This window comes from Onychostoma macrolepis, chromosome 24, assembly GCF_012432095.1.
Source record: "Onychostoma macrolepis isolate SWU-2019 chromosome 24, ASM1243209v1, whole genome shotgun sequence".
In the NCBI taxonomy this organism is placed as follows: Eukaryota; Metazoa; Chordata; class Actinopteri; order Cypriniformes; family Cyprinidae; genus Onychostoma; species Onychostoma macrolepis.
Window position 1 is genome coordinate 15,738,857 of NC_081178.1, and position 22,410 is coordinate 15,761,266.

At 34.9% G+C, this 22,410-nt stretch overlaps 2 protein-coding genes across 3 annotated transcripts in view; both read right to left on the reverse strand.

Moving 5' to 3' along the window:
• Window positions 1–22,410, reverse strand: part of LOC131533119 (transcription factor 21) — a 190,013-nt gene that overhangs the window by 26,092 nt on the left and 141,511 nt on the right. The gene's annotated exons all lie outside the window — the stretch shown is intronic.
• Window positions 1–22,410, reverse strand: part of trpa1b (transient receptor potential cation channel, subfamily A, member 1b) — a 65,432-nt gene that overhangs the window by 17,429 nt on the left and 25,593 nt on the right. Inside the window, exons 1-8 of one of the 2 annotated variants that reach the window (XM_058765190.1) lie at window positions 13,968–14,010; window positions 11,068–11,186; window positions 10,724–10,886; window positions 6,871–7,046; window positions 4,920–5,030; window positions 4,719–4,827; window positions 3,757–3,902; window positions 1,878–2,014 (exon numbers count right to left, since the gene is read on the reverse strand). In XM_058765190.1, the coding sequence (XP_058621173.1) occupies window positions 1,878–2,014; window positions 3,757–3,902; window positions 4,719–4,827; window positions 4,920–5,030; window positions 6,871–7,046; window positions 10,724–10,886; window positions 11,068–11,163 (938 nt within the window). In that variant the 5' untranslated portion in view covers window positions 11,164–11,186; window positions 13,968–14,010. Of the gene's footprint in view, window positions 1–1,877; window positions 2,015–3,756; window positions 3,903–4,718; window positions 4,828–4,919; window positions 5,031–6,870; window positions 7,047–10,723; window positions 10,887–11,067; window positions 11,187–13,967; window positions 14,011–22,410 lie in introns of those variants that run through there. The other variant, XM_058765191.1, reaches the window with a different exon arrangement.

Consider the following 22,410-nt stretch of genomic DNA (forward strand, 5'->3'; position numbering starts at 1 on the left):
CCACAACTATAACAATAATGACAATATTGTTGGAATTACTATTAGATTTTTGTTTTCCAGCTGATAAATGATTAAAACATTGACAGCCAATCAGAATCCACCTGATTTAAACCAGCTGTATGTAGTTTTGTCAATTTTTGCGACTTTAAAGCCCCCTACAGTTAAGTGAGAGGAATTTACTTTCGTAAATACATCACTGTGGTAATTACAGTGGATAGCTGTACATAAGCATTTGTTGCTACTGCCCTTTTTGTGGAATTTCATAACTATTCATCAAACATACTCCCAGAACAGACATTTGGGGAGGAATGTGGAAAGGAAACAGAGCCAGGTGCCTTATTGTCACGAATCCGGTTCGTGGCCTCCGTCCGACTGCCACAAGAGGTCACCTCTCCATCATATTGACCCTCACACCACACAGACTGTTACATGTCACTCCGGACTACAGTTCCCATCATCCATTGCACTGATTACACACACACAGCTGAATGCACTGATTACACATACACAGCCGAATCCAATCAGACACGCTTTATAAGCCTTAGACTTCCTCTTTCAGATCGCCGAGTATTGTTTATCGTATATCTCTCTCCTAGCGATAGCTACTATACAGATCCAGAACCTTAAAGCTAAACCACAAAACCATAAAGGTCAATTTTTTTAAACTGAAATTTATACATCATCTGAAAGCTGGATAAATAAGCTTTCTGTTGATATGGTTTGTTGCGATAGGACAATATTTGGCAGAGATACAAATTCTTGAAAATCTGGAATCTGAGGGTCCAAAAAAATCTAAATATTGAGAAAATCGACTTTAAAGTTGTCCAAATGAAGTCCTTAGCAATGCATATTACTAATCAAAAATTAGGTTTTGATATATTTACTGTAGGAAATTTACAAAATATCATCATTGAAGATGATCTTAACTTAATATCCAATAATTATTCAATAATTTTGACCCATACAATGTATTGTTGGCTATTGCTACAAATTAGTGCTGTCCATCCAAAATAAAAGTTTTTGTCTACATAATATATGTGTGTGTACTGTGTATATTTATTATGTAAGGGATAATCAACGGCTAGCTGTGCATTAAACGATTTGAATGCACGACGTGGATGCGAAGAACGGTTGCCTCCGTGAAGGCATACCATGGCATAAGTATATATAAATACACACACATACAGTATATATTTCTAAAATATTTACATGTATTTACATGTATATATTTATATTCATATAATTTATATTATATATACTGTAAATATATTTAAAACATGAACGTAACTTATTTTTCTTAAATATACACATGCATGTGTGTGTATCTATATATATATACATAATAAATATACACAGTACACACACATATATTATGTAAACAAAAACTTTTATTTTGGATGCGATTAATCGCGATTAATCGTTTGACAGTACTACTACGAATATACCCGTGCTACTTATGACTGGTTTCGTGGTCCAGGGTCACATATAGTTATTAATAATCATTCTTGGTGTGAACAGCCCTTTAGTCAGTATGTCTTGTATGGAAAAAAACAGCATGAACATGCTTCAAATTTGTCCTTTTTATTCCGGTCTAAAATGCCATTGTGAGATCACATTGTGAAAAGCTGCAATTACAGGCAAGCTTCCAAAACTAACCCTTTTAGCCAATGTGTTCTAAATCTTAAATACATTCTCCAGTACCAGCAAAATCTTGGGCAATAGTAAGGAATTTCCTTCTTATGTTATTTGCTTTTCTTGGCATTATGCCCATATCTGCTAACTTAACATGAAATGAGACTGCTCAAATCAGCTCTGAGATAAACCAGGAGGCTAGGTCACATAATAACTACTGGAGAGCAGCATGGCATCACACTGACCTATGTAAGGGGGTCTGATTGGCTCCATCCCTGATGTTGATGATGTCTTCCACTTTGTTGTAAGAAGAAAGCATGACTTTGACAACTTCCAGAGCACCCTGAGTGCAGGCAAAGTGGAGGGCCGTGGATTTGTCACACTGCAAAACAATCAAGCCACACACACACAGACACTGAGATGGAAGTCAGCTATTAGCTTGACATAAGTAGGAAAGGCAGGGTCAGGTAATGCAAGAGGGGGGGCAATTTCTCAGCTGCTGCACCAGTAACACAAACCATTAATGAGAGAGCACACTGAATTGCTGTGGCAATGGACAGAATGGCCAAGCTCAGTTATAGGCGTAAGTGGCTGCAATTTGTATCAATTTAACTATCTGAAGCTATTACTGAATGCATCAACCCTGCTGCTACAGACTGAAGACGACAAATAGAGGAGTGCGAGTGTGTTTGTGTCTGTGTGGTCGAGATCGAGAGTCAGGAAATCTGGCTGCTTTTGTATTTATTGCAGGCCACATTCGTTTATGGCTGCATTTCATGAAAAGATTATTTTTGTCTTTCTTTCAGAATCATGACATTATAGCTTGACATTAGGCAATTTGGTTCTATTTGTCCCCACACTTCTCAGTTAGCTTCAGTGCGGTGTAATGCATCAAAAAGCTTTTACAGAAATAAGTCTTGATGATAATGGGCTCATGATTATATTGCCTAAATTTGCTGACTATCTTATTACCGCTGTAGGAGGAGTTTGATAAAATATGTTTATGACAAAATTCATATCGGTGGAAAATCTAGTCAGTGGAAAGATGGAACCTGAAACCACAGGGTGCACTGAAATTGGCATGATTTTTTGTTTCTAGGCCATTATATAGAAGCCCATTTCCACCTCATAAGAAAAAATGCCTTGGTAAATCATAAGTATGACATAAGACACCAGAATTATTAGATGTTAATAATTGAGATACGTTACTACGTTACTAATTTTAATAAGATATAAATGATGACACAAGTCATAATTATGAAAAAAATATGACATGAGTTTGTCATAATTTTGTTTTATGTCAAAATTTTGACTTTTTGTGTAATCATTTTGACTTTTATCTAATAATCATGACTTAGTATCTCATAATTTTAACTTATGACATAACAAATTCTGATTTACCAGAGCATGTTTTTTTCTTATGTAGTGGAAATGGGCTCCTATATTATTTAGTGTGAAAGTAATATATAGAAACCAAAGTTCAGCTTTGAACTGTTGTTGGCACAAGAGAGATTGAGATAAAGAGCCCAGAAAGTCATTTTATTTCAAAAAGGTTTTTTTTTTTTGACATTTTTGCCTTTATTCAATAATTATCTAATTATTATGTCAGAGTTCTGCCTACAGAGGATACTGCTCTGACAAACTTAGTCTTAAAGGAATAGTTTATCCAACAACAACAAAAAAAAAGAAAAAGAAAAAAAAAGGAAATTCTGCCATCATCCTCACCCTCATGTTCCAAACCTGTATGACTTTCTATCTTCTGTGGAACATAAAATGAGATACTTTGAAGAATGTTAGAAACCAAACAGTTTTGGTTACCATTGACTTCCATTGTATATGGACAAAAAAACACTGAGACATTTCTCGAAATATTTTATTTTATGTTCCACAGATGAAAGAAATTTTTGGGTGAACTATTAGTTTAAGATTCTTTCCAATCAGTTTATAAAAATTTCAGAACGTTTTACAATACAGTTCAATGGGCAGCCACAGACTCCCTGCCAAAAGAAAAATAAACTCTTTTTATTTTATCACAAATCATTTGATTTCTTTGATCATTTTAGTTATGCTTGTTAATTTTTATATTTAAAATAAGATTTTTATACCTCTTGAAACAGCACTTACCTGTTGCTGATCCACTCTGGCTCCTTTAATGATGCAAAGTTTGATCACCTCAATGTTGCCCCCACGTACAGCCAGATGGAGGGGGGAACTTTTGGTTTTATCCAAATAATTAATGTGCACTGAAGTGGAATGGCCCAGTTCTTCTCCTTTATAAGGGTGAGAAACAGTAGAGATCAAGAGTTCAGCTTCATTTTTCCATACTTAACAATTAATACAGAGGAATAAAGTGGCAAAATAAAATGGTCATTATTTCTTTGCCTCATGTCTTACTAAACATGTATAGTGAAAAGGGCCAAAATAACAAAAACAAACAAACAAAACGTGTTTCATACAACTCATTCTCTATATTCCAAGTCTTCTGGAGTAATACGACAGCTAAAACTTGGAATATAGCCTACAACGTCCCCTTTTGCAACTTTTTTGCATCAAGTCACCATTTATTGTAAATTCATGGAAAAAAGAGGTTTATATTATTCTACAGGAAAACAAAAAGCAATACTGGTTTGAAATGACAGGAGCGTGAGTAAAAGATGACAACATTTTCATTTTTGAGTGATCTATCAATTGACATTGCCTGACATTGGGCGATGTCAAAAACCTCAATCACAATGAAAGCATGACTGCTTTGTTTGGTCACCATGTGACATGCTTGCAAATAGCTCTGGAAGCTGGCAGTCACGTTTGACATGTTGACCCTTCTATCTGTTTTAGCTGTTTTGCATTTAAGAATCTGAAAATGTTGGACTGTAATGTAAATGAAAACTGTGTCATCTGTCTCTCAGCCAAAGGGAGCTGTCAGAAAAGTCCACAAATATTTATATCTGGAACACATCATTCCGGAACAGAAGACCACCCGTGTGTATTGTGCACAATCACAGTGCCTGTCTAAACAGCATGGTGAATGGGTTGAGAGTGGATTCGTCATGGTGAATTGGTGGAATAAGAATATTAAATTCACTTGCCAATTTCCAAAACCAGCTCCATGGCCTCTTTGGCACCTGCAAAAGCGACTGTATGGATAGCGTAGTGACCCAATTTGTTCTGAATACACATCTTGGCACCATGTTTGACCTTTAAGGAAAGAAAATAATCTATTTTATTGCACAATTTGTGTGAATGAGGATTCTGTCAGTCACCTTTTTTTTTTTGCCCTTTGTACTCACAAGAAACTGAATAGCTTGGCAGTTATTAGCGCAGCAGGCCATCATCACAGGGGTGTTTCCCAGATCCCCCTCCAGATTTGCATCTGTTTTGTCACAGGACTGAAAAAGGACCTGTGCCAGACACAAACAAAATGATCATCAGTTTCCGCAAGGCACTCAATCAGTATAATTCTTCCAGCATTTCATCCTGACAGGAAGCAGATTCTTCACAGAAGACGCCCTTAAGTTTCCCACTGAGCTATCCGTATGCTATCGAGCAATATCACGCAAGCAGCATCACTGTTGTTGGGGATATCAGTAAGACTGTGATTTGACCATAGGCATGAGGCCACAGGTAATTACAGTTTGTTTTTTATTCAACTTATTTTCAGTTAGATGCCAAAGCTACCCGTCTAATTTTTAAAGTTTGAGTTTTTTCATCTAATAGAAGGTATATGCGTATATATATTTAATTTAAGCTTCATTTCAATTAACAAAAAAACATTTCATTAGTTTTAGTTTATTTCAAAAAACCAAACTGCCTCTACAAATGAAAAACAGTTCTAAAAAAGTCATGGCAGAATCACCCGCTGTGTCTCCATGTTTCATTCCTGAATGGATGAATCAGTGCTGTGAATGGGTTGAATGAATAATTCAATGACTCACTTGTAAAGACACTGGCTCAATTCAGAAAAGCATATTAGCATACTACTATTACAATTAGAAATAATAATGCTATGCTAGCATGCTATTCTGAATTCAGGCAGTCATGTGAATGAACAAACTAATAAATTAATGAATAAATCAGGTGCTGCATCCAAATATGCCAACTTATATACTGTCCAAATTCATTGTATTTAAAAAACAGTAGATGAAATGTATCCAGATGATTTACTACTTCTGCCACCTGAGATACCGAAATGCATAATCAATGGACACTTTACTATCCCATGAAGCCATAAGAGAGTAGTTGTGAATGGCAGTGAATCGACATGTGAAAGTGACAATATGGCAGAAGTAGTTCATCCAAATTTCTTTCATACTACTCATATTTACACTAGAACAATAGTCACAAAGTACATTTTAAGTAGGTAGGTAAGTAGGTCATGTAGGATGCAGCTAGTGATTTGTGGACGAATCAGTTGCGTAAATGATTCAAATGACAATGCCGTCACCTGCTTATTAATGATGCAACCTGCAGAAAGACTTCACTAACTGAAAAATCCCCACCACCAAAACAGACTGACAGTCTCAATAACGTCCCCCGGTCCCTTCGACAGCACCAGTTGCACCGCCCAAAGGACCTCACTGAGACAACCCCAATGTTGTGCCTCCTTTAAGCGTTTCAGAAATCTGGATTTGTCAAGACTAACATTGAAAACTGTTACTATAGCATACATATTTTCATATTGTCTACATAAATGTTTAAACATTTCTGGCAATAACATGTCTGAGCGTCACTCGCCCTCAAGCTTCTTCACGTATAGCGTATGCATTGAGGGAAGGGTGAACTTTCTGACCAATAAGAGCGATTACTTTCTAAAACAAAGCAAACACTTTTGTCCTTATATTTCAGATTCAGTAACTAAAAAAAAAAAATCCTCACCACCAAAACAGACTGAAAGTCTCAATAACAGAATGATTTCTGAAGTATGTGACTTTGAAGACTGGAGTTATGGCTGCTGAAAATTCAGCTTTCAGAAGAATAAATTACATTTTAAAATATATTAAAATAGAAAACAGTTCTTTAAAAATTGTTACAATGTTAACAAATATTATTGTTTACACTGTTTTTTTAAGGAAATAAATGCAGCCTTGGTGAGCTTGAGACACTTTTGACCAGTACAGCATATCTGATACAGACTGATGCATATCGTGAAAAAATATTCAACAGATTGCAAACAGCATATCTACTGCTGCTCTCTGCCCTGACTGCGACACCAGCAGATTCCCAGCAGGATGTGTTACTGACCTCTACTAGATGATTGTATCTCTTTGTGACAGCCAGATGCAGAGGGCCCATCATGGCGCTGTTGAGGATGTTGGGGTCAGCGCCCAGCTCCAGCAGTAACACGCAGCTCTGCTGTTGATCCTGCTCTACAGCCCAGTGCAGGGGAGTTCTGCCCTGCTCGTCCTGTACATTCAGCTCTACACAGCAAGAAACACTGAATTTATATAGAGTGGTTGGTGCATTCTGGACAGTATGACATTGAGTAAGTAAATGCATTTTAAAATACATTTTTGCGTTAACATCTGCTGTAGGTTGCAATAAAATTAATAAATTATTTTAAACAAAGGAACATTTTCTATATGCAAACTATATGGAATCTAAAAAATATTTTCGTTTTGTTGTTTTTTTAAAGCACTTCAGGTTTATGCCCCGGTTCTGTCTGAATACAGATAAACATAATTTTGTCATTGGAACAGATACAGAATATGGTTTTCCTGCACTGGCCTAGTGTGTCACATTTAAATGACATATTTTGCATCTCTCCTTTGATTGGCTGAAATGATGATAACCCACCCAACATTCTGTCATATTCAAATTCCAGCTTTTTGTAATATTTTGTGACTTGTTCAACCCAAAGACTACCTACCTTACTTTTTAGATTTCATTTAGCTGGTTTAAGCTGGTTTAGCTGGTCTCCCAGGTTTGGTTTTAGAGTGATCCCCCAAACCAGTTCAAATAATAATAATAATAATAAAAATGGTCTAATTCAATCACTGAGTCACCTTTCAAGACCTAATTGATTCAGTTCAGAGTTCAGAAATGGATGGATTTCATGACAAACAGTTATGCTGGATGTGCTATAGTATATAGCACTGTGGTTGACATGACCAATGTAATCTTTAGAATTGGCTGATGGGCGGTGTTTTTTTTTTTTTTTTTTTGCTGTATCACATGTATTTAGCTGGTTGGTCAACTGATCTCCCATTCTAACCAGCTAACAAATAAGCACAGACCAAACTGATCATCATAGACAATCTGGGAGACCAGCTTCCCACCTTGGGCTGGTTTGTTTATTTCAGCAGGATACTGCTCTGTAATTGATGCAATTAGGAAGAGAAATGTGCACTCTGAATATCATTTGGTCTTTTTCTGTGGTAGTGAGTGAACTGGTTGCTCTGTTTTGTCGATGATTTATTGAAGTATTGCGTTCACAATAAGCCTCCCTGTGACGTAAGTGTGTGATCCCTGGGGAGATTATGTGATAGTTTTATAATCATTAGAACATAATGAGACATTGACCTGATGTGATCTGAATAGCAAAAGACTGGGGTGAATAAACAAAGCCTAAGGACAAGGCCTTCAAAACACATCTATATATTTACAATGCAATTAGTGCAAAACAAAGTTTCAAGTGTAATTTCTCAAAATATGTTGTTAGTTATGATGGTTAAAATGTCATTTTATGCAGATTAAGCAGATGATTTATTTGCTGCCTCAAAGTTGGATCCAGTTGCTTATTTCCTAGAACTGGATCCCAAACCTTAAAGTCCTAAGTCTAGTGTTATGACTATCTACAAACTCAAAATGTCAGATTTTGGTGTTTTCTGGACTTCCAACAACTTTTTTCAGTCTTTAGACGAGTTTACCCGTTCGGTGTGACAACTTTTAATGTCCCTGACAACTTTGTAGTCCCATTTAGCCATTTAGCAACTTAGCCAGTTAGCAAACGCCTTTTTAAGACAAGTTAAAGCTTTTTAAAAAATCACAAAGCGGTATTGCTAATGTGTTTTATGTTGTAGAATAAAATGTGGAAATATCTTTAGCTTGTGTTAACCACGGACCTTATCTCAGGCAAAAAAAAAACAAAAAAACAAAAATGCTAACTCATTTTCAGGTTTTGGCTTACAAAAACATGTCATCCTCGCAGCACTATTGTGAATACTATTGTTCATTTTGGTAACACTTTATTTTGATAGTCTACTAGCATTAAGTAACTTTACAACTACATGTCAAATAGCAGTCATTAGAGTATTAGTAGACTGTCTGCTTAATATCTTCTAGCATTTTATGTTGATGAGTCCACAACATACAACATACTGTCTAATAGAAACTTTGCAAGTATATGTAAATTATTCTACTATCTATCACGATCTCTAGCTGGAGTGCCTGTGAGCTTCGCTAGAGTGCATTCCACTCCAGACTCTTGCCACTTTACCCAGGACTCCATTCCAGATAGTCCTTTGCACGGACTCATCAATTGCATCACCTGTCTCTCATCAGATCTCATCATCAGTTCACAGCTGTCTCACATTGGAAAAACTTTAAAAGTAGCGCATACCCTCTGGCTGTATCTGAAATCGCCCCCTATACCCTCATTCACTATTCCCTACATTAGTCCACTCATACAGTTCACATGAAGGATTAAATGAAAACAAGTGAGTAAATTTGTGCACCGGAAGGACTGCCGCTTTTGCATAGTTTGCTTGCTGTTTAATAATCATTTGAAACTGGCAGGTCCAGTAGTTAGATTAAAGGATTTATCTTGAACTCTGTCATGGAAACTATGTATAAATCCTAGTTAAACAATTTAATAGACAATTTACAATGAATTTGTATCTGTGTTGTATTATGCTGTATTACGCTGTGGACGAGTGCTTTTAAAATGGATGAGTCACCTGTGGGCGCCATCTTCTGGCGAGATGCAGGAATTCATTCAGCGTGTGACTCTCACAGTGCATCATGGGTTATCTCTAGCTGTTGAGTGTACATCGGTTGTACACTCGTTTTTGCAGTGCATTGTGGGATTGAATGAGTGCACTCGAGAACATCCACTATGGTTTCGGACACCACCAAAAATGGCTGTCCCCTCAAATAGTGCACTATTTGAGGGTATAGGGGACAATTTCGGATACAGCCTCTGTCTTCGCTGGTGATTGAATGTATAGCCCAGGAGTGGTGAACTTCGGTCCTGGAGAGCCACAGCCCTGCAGAGTTTTGCTTCAACCCTAATCAAACACACCTGAACAAGCTAATCAAGGTCTGAAGGGTTACTAGAAAGCTATAGGCAGGTGAGTTTTAATTAGGGTTGGAGCTGAACTCTGCAGAGCTGCGGCTTTCCAGGACCGGAGTTTGCCACCCCTGGTATAGCCTTTCCTTGTTCCTGGTTTCCGAGTTTACCCTTTCCGTGTTTCCTAGTTTGCCTGTGTTTCGATCCTTGGACTGTTTCCTTGTTTTTTGAATGTTTGCTGCCTGCCCTGACCATTGCCTGTGTATTGGATTACTCTTTTGCCTCTGCCTTGGATTATACAGTTTGCTGGTGCTCAACCCTGCCTGTTTTGACCACGTTTATAAATAAAGCTTTGCATTTGGATCCCCAACTCCATCGTCAAGACTCCCTTCGTTACACTAACCCTAAACCTAACCTAATAGTCTACTCTGAGATTTGGTAGTAGACACGTTGTTGCAAATTAATGAGAATTAGCTGACATGTAGTTGCAAAGTTACTTATAGTTAGTAGAATGTATAAAGTAGACTATCAAAATAAAGAGTAATCTTAATTTATTTTTTTTTATATTTTTGAGCTAGTAATTTTTAACAAAAATATCATAACTCCATCTTCTGGTGAAACGACAGACTTCTTTCTGGTGACGTATGCATAACTTCTCCAGTCAGTTAGACCACTTAAATCTGATCCATTTTTTTTTTTTTGTCACATTCAGATTTACCCCTATCCATTCAATGACCGATGGTTAAACCAAAGTCACAGCTCTAAATTTTTTCCTTTTTGATAATATGTTTCACTCAGATGTGTCACAATACAGACATAAAGATCAGTCGCAACTTTCTTTACACCTTGTCAAGAAGTAAGTCTTACCCTCAGGGCCCACGACAGAAACAATGTGGCGAATTATGTCCACGTTTCCTCCAGCTGAAGCATAGTGTAACGGACTAGCTCCATTCTCATCCCTGAAGCTTAGCTGTTCCGGACTTTTCTGGCTCCGGTGGTCGATGGCAGAGGTCTTCCCTTTGAAAGCCAACTGACAAAAGGAATAAATTATGAAAGCATCTTGCCAAGGAAAGGAGAAGCACAATGTAATACAAGTCAGATTCAGTTCAACCAATTGCTATTGTACTGGACCATCTTCCAAAAATATTTATTCCCCCCTCCACCCCCAGCTCTCCAAAACACATACAGTGTATAAGAGAAACAACACCCACCTCAAACACATCTGCAGAATCCAAGTCTGTTTCCTCAACATTTATCACACATTTGTAGAAGCTGTTTTGCCCCACAAACTCCTTTCCAAACTGCATTTGCTGAGCTTAGTGAGGATATTCTGTAAGACAAGCCAGTCGTAGATTTTAATAACATCCTCAGAATGGCATTGATTGTGTTTGCTTTAACGGCTGCTTTTGTGTGCTGAGGCTCAAGGTTGAACTGAGAGCAGGTGATTGGACTTCCACACAATAACCTCTCCACAAGGTGAAAGTGACAGCGATGCCAGCCTGCCATGCAAATTCTCAGAGGCTGTGAGTGTGAGTAAAGCATTATAGCAATAAAGCCATTGTAACGGAGGGTGAAGCTATCAAAAGAGCCTTTCACAGATATTAGTGTAAGTCTAACAAAGAAAAGTATGAATCTATACAAGAAGTAATATTTTTGTTGCACATCGCCTGAGGTGTTCAGGCCATTTGGCACACATAATATGCATAAAACAAAACAATGACGCCTCCACTTCAGTGAATCTGTCTACTTAAAATGACGACTGGCTTCTTTATTGAGGGCGGAATTACTTTTTGAAAGTGTGAGTCGATATTCATTATCTCTTTTGTCCTTTTTTGAGTTTTGAGTTTTTACCATGCCGCATGCTTACATTATTAAGCTTGAATATCCACATTGTCCTGCTTTAAACTAGCATGACTATTGAATATATTAAATTTAGATTCAAAGTTATAGATTGTGAGGAAGAACTGAACTTAATTCAAATTATTCGACCAACTGTATGTGCAACAGAATATGCCTGTTTTTGCTGTGTTGAATTACAGTCGAGCAACCCATCTGAAAATGTTGCTGTTTCTTCACAAGCTACTGTACTACGCTGAAGCTAATGCAAAATCTTTTTAAATATATAACTATAGATTATATACTTTATTTTTGCTATCAGAATATTTATCTGATATAAATATTTATAAACACATAAAACAAATATTTAATACTAATAAAACTATAAAACAACCAACTTAATATACAGTAACTGTGTCAAAAACGTAAAAGTTTTGGTTTTTAGTCCATGCGATAGCTTTGAGGTCATCCAGTTTCAATGAAGTCGGAAAGATTTTTTAATGTTTTGTAAGAAGTCTCTTATGCTCATGAAGGATGCATATATTTGATTAAAATACAGTAAAATCAGTAATATTTTTTATATATATTTATATTATCAGTCATTACTCCAGTCTTAAGTGAATGATCACATGATCCTTCAAAAATCATTCTAATATGTTGATTTGATGCTCAAGAAACATTTCTTATTATCAATGTTGAAAACAGTTACTGCTTAATGTTTTATTTATTTATTTTGGAAACCAGCATTTCAGGATTATTTGATGAGCAGAAAGTTCAAAAGAAAATCTTTTTTTTTATATATAGAAATATTTTGTAACCTTATAGATGTCTTTACTGTCACTTCTGATCAGTGATGAACAAAAAGTATTAATTTATTTCCAAAAATATTACTGACCCCATTGTAAATATAATCAGTATATCAAAATTATTTTTGCTATCAGAGTAGCATTTAGCTATACAAAACATAAACACACAAAATAGAAGATACATTCACACTAAAATTCAAAATTAACTAATACAACTAGATAAAAACAACAGTATAAACATTAATATAACATTCGTTTTGTTCAATCAAATGCTCTGTAGTGTATAAATTGTCCCTCTTTTGAATACTACCCAGTTTTGACTAGCAAATATTAGGTCATGGCCCATGGCCATGATGTAAACTAAAGGCTTATGGCTATTTTAAATATTATTATTATTATTATTATTATTATTTTTAACAGGTTCATAGAAATAAACAATCCAAAGAAACTGATTTACTAAAATGATTTTCTATATGAGAGTAATCATGAAAGTTAGCAATTAGTAACAAAGTTAAGATGAAAAATTGAATATGTTGTCAAGTTGTACATTTATGACAGCATCCACATGTTTTTAAATTCAGATTGAAGCAATGCAGTCTTCGTCTTTTGTGTAAGACCATTCTTGCAAAACTGTCCAATTTGAGAACTTTGCAATAGAAAATCTCATTTCAATCCAAATGCATTGTATCCTCTGTCAGATAAGTGCACTAATTGATGGATTTCCGTCTGTGTAATTTGCAGCAGACACAGTGTATACAGGAAGTCTTTTTATTTTTGAGATGAAGCACTAAAGATGGTTGCCAAGCAGTGAGCAAACACTGCTAAATGAGACAGACCCGGGCTGCTATAAACGCAGCAGTCTGTTCTTGGAATATGGCCCGTCACACAGGTGTGCAGAGATGCAGATTATTTTTCTTTTGTTTTTGTTGTCATCAAATCATTTTTAAAGTCTTCTAACAATTCACAGCATATAACAGCGGAGAAAATACTCATTGTAGTTCTGCCAAATTTGCTCATGATCTATAATGTGATTACTGGTAGTCTTTATTTCATCAAGCATGCAAGCTATGCATCTGTTAACAATGACCTCAACAACAGATTTGTTATTAAAAACCTGTCAAAGTATAAGCAACAGTAAAACATCATAATAAATAAATTTCTAAAATAAATTTCTAAAATAAATAAATAAATAACAATAAAACCTTTTATTATTCACAAAAAATGAAGAACAAAACACAAGTGAAATTAGCCAAATGTTTTATCAAAAATATATATTTAGCTTAAAATCCATAACAAATCACACAGCACCAGGCTGTACTTAAATAGAATATAATGGCGCATTTCATAATTGTAATTGAACATATATTAATCATTTATCATAATATCTCTGTTCTCTACCACATGCATCACAAACTACTTATTAAAATGTTTTTTATTAGATGCCATAAAGAAAAGGAACTCTTTCCTACCTAGATGATGTGTCTGCTGAGCAGTTGAGCGCTGTGGTCTTCCTCTCTCTCAACATGAAGTGAGTTATATACTGTGTTGGTTGAAGGAGATCCAGTTACAGTGGCTCTCACTCAGAGGTAATGTCATCTGATGCAATCATTAAAGGTCATGCTAATTTGACATGAGATTTTAGTACTTCAAATGTTTATGGTAAATGTAAAAGTACATGTCTGGACAATGGCCTGTGGTTTCATGTGTTTTATTACTTCCCAGAACTGAAAAAAGGATTTCTGAAAAAAAGCACTTTCTTGTGGCTTCCCTCAGAGTAGATTAAAGTTTAAAAATATGGATTTTTGGTTTGTCTTTGGTTAAACCCTTGCATTATTTACAAGGTAAAATTAGAAAAGTTGTACAAATAATATTGAAGGATAATGACTTTTTGATGAGGTCCCCCATTGTTTGTAGCTTTCACATATTAAAATTATTAGGTTATAGAACATAGTAAATTGAATAGAATATAAATATAATCTAATTTAAGTATTATAATAATATACCACTTATTATTAAGTATTTACATCTATTTGGTTTTATATAAATAATCATATTGTCATATGTAATACATATTTAATGCATATGTAAGTGTATTTTTATTTCATATTTAATATACATTTACTGTATGTGAATTAGTCCCATGACAGCTCTAAAATGAAACATAGATATTAAAACTTGTCAATAAAGATATAAGAAACAGTAGAACATAATAATAACTTTAAAAATAAATGTATAAAATAAATAAATAAATAAAAAACTTTCTTCCTCATCGTTGTTAGCTTTTGCTTGTAAAAATTATTAGGTTATCGAAAAGAAAAGAAGATAAATATAATATTAAAGTAATATAATATTATGTACTGTATACAAATAATCATTTGTTCATGTTATATGTAAATATATTTATTCACATTCCTAAGAAACAGGATAAATCTGTTAATTGTGAATGCAGAATTGTGGAAATCAGTTAAAAAAAAGTATGAACATGGATCAATTAGTTAGAAGATTTAATTAATTAAAATGTATGAGATTGGTTTACATATAATAAATTGGATTTATTGATGAGAGATGCATAAACCTGGTTATTGTGTATTTAAAAAGTATTTAGTATATTAGTACTATTACAAACAGTAAATCTCATTCTTATTTGTTTCATATACTGTATGTATGACTGACAAATATGCATTATTACTTTTTATGGATGGAAATGTTATATGTAATGTAAATACATAAACCATACATATAGGCTTACATTTTTCGGTGTAGTTTTTTAATATGCCTCACTGTACAAAATAGAATACACATTAATAATGAATGCTTTTAAAATGAATTATGTTCTGACAGCTCTAAAATGAATGTTGACCCTTCTTTGACACTTAACAAAAGGATTCTCACATTGTAAAGCTCACGTTCAAAAAATCTGCCCTTAATATTAATCATATTTTTGAGGCTTGTCCCCAAACTGTCCGCCCTTTTTCCCTTGAACCTCCTAACACGACCGCGCGTGATCTGATAAAGCTCACACTCCAATCTGTCTCTAAGGTAAATCCCCTTGATATTTTATCTCAAAGCAGTCCTTTGCTACAAGATCAAATCAAGCCAGACTCAGCTGGACTCCCCAAGCCGTCGATCGCATGGATTATGCAATATTCATTTGGGAAAGGAAAGGCTGGAATTAAAAGTGGGCATACTGTTTATGAAGAAGGATTATTTGATAAAATACATCATTAACTAGAGATTATTGCGTATCATGGGGATATCAAGAATTACCGTATTCTCTCTGTGGATGCGGTGTGCTTGTTTACTACCTGCCTCCTACGATTTCAACAGCTGAAGTTATATATTTCAAAATTCATAAATGTTTTGCATAATACACCACAAGCGTTGGTCGCAAGTGTCAGGAAACTAGGTAATCAACGTGAGCAGTTTGTAAAACGCATCTGCAACTTTCATTGCATTGATAGTCCATGAAATACTCTCGAGTGGGCAGAAATATTTATGAGGTTTGTGCAAGTGAGTTTTGAGCAGCTGCCCCAACTTTATGATTATTTATAAACATAAGAGAGAAAGCTAAACACAGGGGCATACTCATCATGCTCGTGTTTTTTTACCACGTCAGATAAGGACAAACAGATTGTCCCATATCCATCCATTCCACTTCAAGTCCATTCAAATGTTTGTATCTCATTTATCATTTAAAATGAGAGATTGTGATTGTTATAATAAACAGCACGCAACCAATGCCCATCACAGGAGAATTGCTTTCCTTTGAAACACAGTTTAAGACTGAATCTTCAGTTGTGGTTGATAACATCCTGAGTTATTTGGATAGATAGATGGATAGATGGATAGATGGATAGATGGATAGATGGATAGATGGATAGATGGATAGATAGATGGATAGACAGAAAGACAGATAGATAGATGGATAGATAGAAAGACGGATAGATAGATAGACAGACAGATAGATAGATAGATAGACGGATAGATAGACGGATAGATAGACGGATAGATAGACGGATAGATAGACGGATAGATAGATGGATAGATAGATAGATAGATAGATAGATAGATAGATAGATAGATAGATAGATAGATAGAAGGACGAATGGATAGATACCACATAGTAATTAATACAGAGTAAATTTCTCTACAGAAGCACAATTTTAAAAATGTAATTATTCATAATATTTTAAGTTTTAAATGTTAACAGTTTCATATTAAAATGGTAAGTCAAAGGGTGAAAAGAATGCAACCTATACATTAAATAACATTTGAAAATTACCGAAAGAAAGAAAGAAAGAAATAAAGAAGTTGTCCATTAGTTTTAATTAAAAAATCAACCCTTGGTATCCATAGTGTCCTATGTTAAAGACTCTGTTTCAGAGGCTCTTATTAGCTTAGCTGGTGTGTATTAAATATCTGTTCTGTTTTCTGGAAACACCTGTCATGAGCATGTGCAAAACCATGCCTGCATGTTTGCCTTCCCCAAGGTCATATTTCAGTAATTTCCTGACAGTTTAATTACTCTACATTAGTATCCTCACCACCACAAAGCAAATAAAATCACAATGAACACCATAAAAGGGTGCAACGTTCCTTTCCACAAAGATCCACGTGATAGGCACTATCCTAGAAGTCCAGTTTTCCTTATGACAACAATTAAACATACCATGTTTTCCCAACCTCCCATCTCACCGGCTTTAAATATCACTCATTGTTCTGATAAATGTTCCCAGTTGTCCTTACTGACCCATAGCATATTACTAAGTGCCTTTATACTGTAATAGGCCAGTTGGACTGCATGTAAAGCTTTTCACAGAACAATGAAACACGATCTTAACTCATGTAGAGATTGATTGCCATGGGCAAACTCCTCCACAACCCCCAAATGTCTTTGAAACTACTTTTTAAAAGACTCAGGAACTGAGCATTATCAGCTTTATACCTACATAATTGAGAGCAGAGAGCCCAAATGGACAGGTGATTATGTTAATAATCTGCACTTGCTGTACTTACAGAAATTAACACTATGAAGTATTTTATACCTGCAGTGAACTACATGTTAGATTTACCATCAAACTGCTTGCATCTACATATATTATGCATACTTGTCTTGAAGAATTCATAAAAATATAATTTTGTGTCATTAACTTCAAAGCTAACACACTCTGTACTTTCAGTTCAAGACGTTCCAGAATTCTGCCTCTTGGCTCAATATCTGGTCCTTGACTTCATAAAACCAGAATGAGGTTAGAAACCCTTTGACATGATCATGACACTGGTTCTTATAATTAGCTGAGTCACATTCAAAGCGGTTGTAAAACACTGTATAAACACACACCTGCGACCTCATTACATCAGCATAACTGCACCACTGCGTCTGTGTGTTGTTTGGCAACCATTCTGCTAACCATTGTTAAAGAACTACATTGCTTGGTGGAAGAATGATTAATTATTTGTTATTATCAATAAATGATAAAACTTTTGTTGCTGTGTGTTTATTTTATGAAACCTTGCCTGGTATATAGACACTCAACGTTCTGCCTAACATGTTCTGCCTAACAACGGCTAATGATTTTAAATGACCGTAAACCACTGCTTATTGAGGATTTTTGCTTTATTTTGTGATCTGTAGAGGCCTGTTCACATTATTGATGATAACTATACAAATAACCATAAAGATATAGTTCTAAAAATCGTTCTCAATATTAAAGAATAGCAGAGTACACACCACAGCTATAACGATAAAGGCACAGAGAAACATTATCGTTGGAATCACTTTCAGAACTTTTTATTTTTTCCAGATGAAGAATGATAAAAACATTAACACCCAATCAGAATCAATCCTGCTATAATGAGCTTGAGAATTTAAAGTGGCAGACGAGCAAGTGCTTCGAATAAACAGATGATATCACGTAGCGCAGTTTATAGTAATGTCTATAGTAGTTTAATTATTTTATAGTCAATTCATTAGTAAATCGATTCATTACAACTGCTGGAGTGGACGCTAATATAGTTATCTTTATAGTTATCATTCTAGGTGTGAACGGGCCTTAGGTTAGAATGAATCGATTTACTAGAATGAATTGACTATACAATAATTAAATTATTATAGACATTACTGTAAATTGCGTTACATTGCTGTTTGTTAAAGTAGTTCATTACTGTAAATGCTACTACTGTCAAATTACTGAGAAATGTAGTTAGGTTAGCGCTTCCACTTTTAGTTAGTTAATCCAATAATAGTATTGTTAAAGCAGTTACTGCATAATAGTATTATTATATTTATATCTCACATCTATCTACACTCTCAGAAATAAAGGAACAAAAGCTGTCACTGGGGCAGTACCTTATCAAACGGTACATGTTTGTACCTAAAGGGTCCATTTTGGTACCTTAAAGATACACATGTGACCCTGGACCACAAAACCAGTCTTAAGTCGCTGGGGTATATTTGTTGCAATAGCCAAAAATACATTATATGGGTCAAAATTATCAATTTTTCTTTTATGCCAAAAATCATTAGGATATTAAGTAAAGATCATGTTCCCTGAAGATATTTTGCAAATTTCTTACCGTAAATGTATCAAAACTTAATTTTTGATTAGTAATATGCATTGCTAAGAACTTCATTTGGACAACTTTAAAGGCAATTTTCTCAATATTTAGATTTTTTTGCACCCTCAGATTCCAGATTTTCAGATCCTAACAAACCATACATCAATGGAAAGCTTATTTATTCAGCTTTCAGATGATGTATAAATCTTAATTTTGAAAAATTAACACTTAAGACTGGTTTTGTCATCCAGGGTCACATATTAGTACTTAAAGTGTACATTTTTGAACCTAATAGGTACAAAAGTGTACCATTTGAAAAGGTACCGCCCCAGTAACAGCTTTTCTACCTTTATTTCTGAGAGTGTACGAGATGTAAACTGTAAACTGCAAAATATAATAAAGTCAGGATTGTGAGATGTCACAATATAATGTAAAATTGTAAGATATAAACTCTCAATTCAGAGAAAAAAGTCTGAATTGTGAGATATGAGCTCCCAACTGCGAGGAAAGAAATGTCAGAATTGTGAGTCGCAATTACCTTTGTTATTTTGTGGCATAAAAACAGGAAGAATTGCGTTATGTAAACTCAGAATTCTGAGAAAACAAAGTCTGAATTGCAAGATAGAAACTGGATAAGGTGCTTACACAACGTCATTTTCAACAAAAAACTGAAAACTTTGAATGCGTTTTGGCCAATCATTTACAGCACATATCAACAGCAGTTTGGGGGTCTGCATGCAAACTTTTGAAAACGGGTTTCAAAGTGCACGTTTTTGAAAACCATACCGCTATCGTCTCTATGTAATCTATGAAAACAGTGCGCGTAGTGTTACTTTACCAAGTAACATCGCCAACTACTGGCCTGACATGGAAAATACAGCATTTTATTAGTTTTTGCAGATCTGTGTGAACGGGGATCATTATAACAACATTATTGTCGCCTGTGCATGAAACTTTTCAGCAATGCAAAGTAAAATCCGTACAATCACTGACATGTAAACGTACCCTCAGAATTGCTAGATATAAACTCAGATGTCAGGTTTCATCCATGTTTTCCATTGGTTTGAGTATTTCCTTGTTGATTGCCATGGTTTTAAGCTTGTCAGTGCATATATTCCTTTGTTTGTTTCAGCTGATTTTCTGTTCTTCTTGCTACTAGTTGGTTTACTACTTGTCATATCATTGCTGTACTCCCGTGCTGCTACGTTTGTTTAATTTTCTTGAGTTTTGTTTATTAAATATACTGCTATAATTAGATCTTGCCTGTACTATGCCTTGTCCCTGCAACCAGCAACGTGACACTGGAACTGCAAGATATATAAAAAATGTTAAAAAGTCAGAATTGCGAGTTTGCATCTTTTAATTCTTTTTCTTCTTTTTTTTTCCAGAATAAATTATGAGATATAAACTCAGAAGTGCAAGGGAAAAAAGTCTGAATTGTGAGATGAAGTCGCAATTATCGTATTTATTTTTTATTACATTGAGGAAATGGGCTTCCCTATTTTTTTTTTACCCGCAAATGTGGAAAAGCGATCGGGAGTTACATGAACATTAAGTATTATGAACATGCACGTATGAAATAAACTGATGAGGATGGAACAACAAAAAGTGCAATAAATACAGAGCGGTCAATTAAAACTTCTGAGGAAACTGTATCTTTTTCTTATTGAGCCAGGCTGGCACATAACTTAATAAACAGAATGAGTCAGATTATAAGGGACAGGAATGTGAGAACAAGAAAAAAACTCAATTTATATTTATATTTTTTTAATTTAGCAGAACCTTTTATCCGAAGCGTCCTACAAGAGAGGAATAATAAGAGAGATGTATCATAAAAGGATATAATAACATTACAAGTCAATTAAATCTGTTCCTACCAGTGAAGTATTGGTCTAATGCACCAATCTGAAAAAGACAAACAACTTAAAGTCAAAGATGTGTTGGTTGTGCTTAATCATACTTACTTAAATAAGATACTTCACTTTAGGTGCATCACACAAAAGTGATGCTCTATCATCTCAAATGGGTTTCATTGAATAGTATGGTCTCCTCTGGTTGGTATAAACTTTTGAATAGCCTGCCGGTGCCTATTTTACTATGTAATACTTCTAGTCATATTACATTACATGGACAATGATCATGCAGATGATGTACATGTCATGACTGATCTCATTTGAGTATTCAAAATCTAATTGAAATGGTCAGAAAACTCTAAATACACCAATGTTGTGTGACCATTACTCTATTTGGGCTACATTCCCAGAAAAATAAATAAAATGAGGTCATATTAGTTCATATTAGTATCTTATCATTTTTATCTGACAGATTAGCAACAGCAAAGCTCATTTGTATTTACAGTAAAATGCATCTCAGCATGATTTCTCACCTGAAGTTCTGTATACATACTGTATATTTAGAGGATCTCTGCATAATGTTAATTACATTTACATGCATTAATAATAATAATAATTCTTATTATTATTCTCTTTTTTAAATAATACTTCTATCAGATTTTAGTAATTCAAGAAAAACATCCATTGACTGGAAACTAGAAACAACAATGTTAATAGCTGAGATACCAAGATCACAATAGTTAGAATGGTACCCATACCTAATAAAATTCAGTTTTGAAATAAAATAACACTGATCAACCACAACCTCCTGACTAATATTGTGCTGCTAAAACAGCTTTGATGCATCGGCGAAAAAACCTCTGAATGTGTTGAGTGGTATCTAGATCCTTCTAAGGGGTTATTTTATTCAAAATAAAATTTTCCTTGATCTTTTGGCATATAAGGGGTCTTTGTACCATTGAAACAACCTGCAAGTTAGCAACCGCAAACATTTGCATAAACACTGCCTCCAGAGCAAGACATCGATGAATAGTCATCTTCTCACCATAGGCCCTGGCCACTGGCGTTCAGCTGCTTAACGGCTTGGCACGTGATCATGCTGAATGCGAGTGTCATGTCGCGTCGAATGCAAATGGAAATTACAATCACTGGCGTTATATTACACCAGATAAAGTATATAGATGCACGTTTGCTTTCGGATACAGTCATAATGCTTGAGTCTGTCGTCAATAGGACAAATGGAGTGAAAGAACGTTTGCTTTGACACGTTTGGTTTAAACAGAGCTAGATCTAAACTAGATCTGACTGCAGCTGCATCACAAACCGTAAGTAAATGATTTGATAATACTTTGTCTGGAAATTCCCGTTTTATTGTGATTATGTTGTCAAAACACTCACATGCAATGGCGAGGGGGCATTAATACTGTTTCCTATGCAATGACATTAGCCAATCAAAAAAGTGACCGATTACTGACAAGCCTTAAAGGACACACCCCTTAAA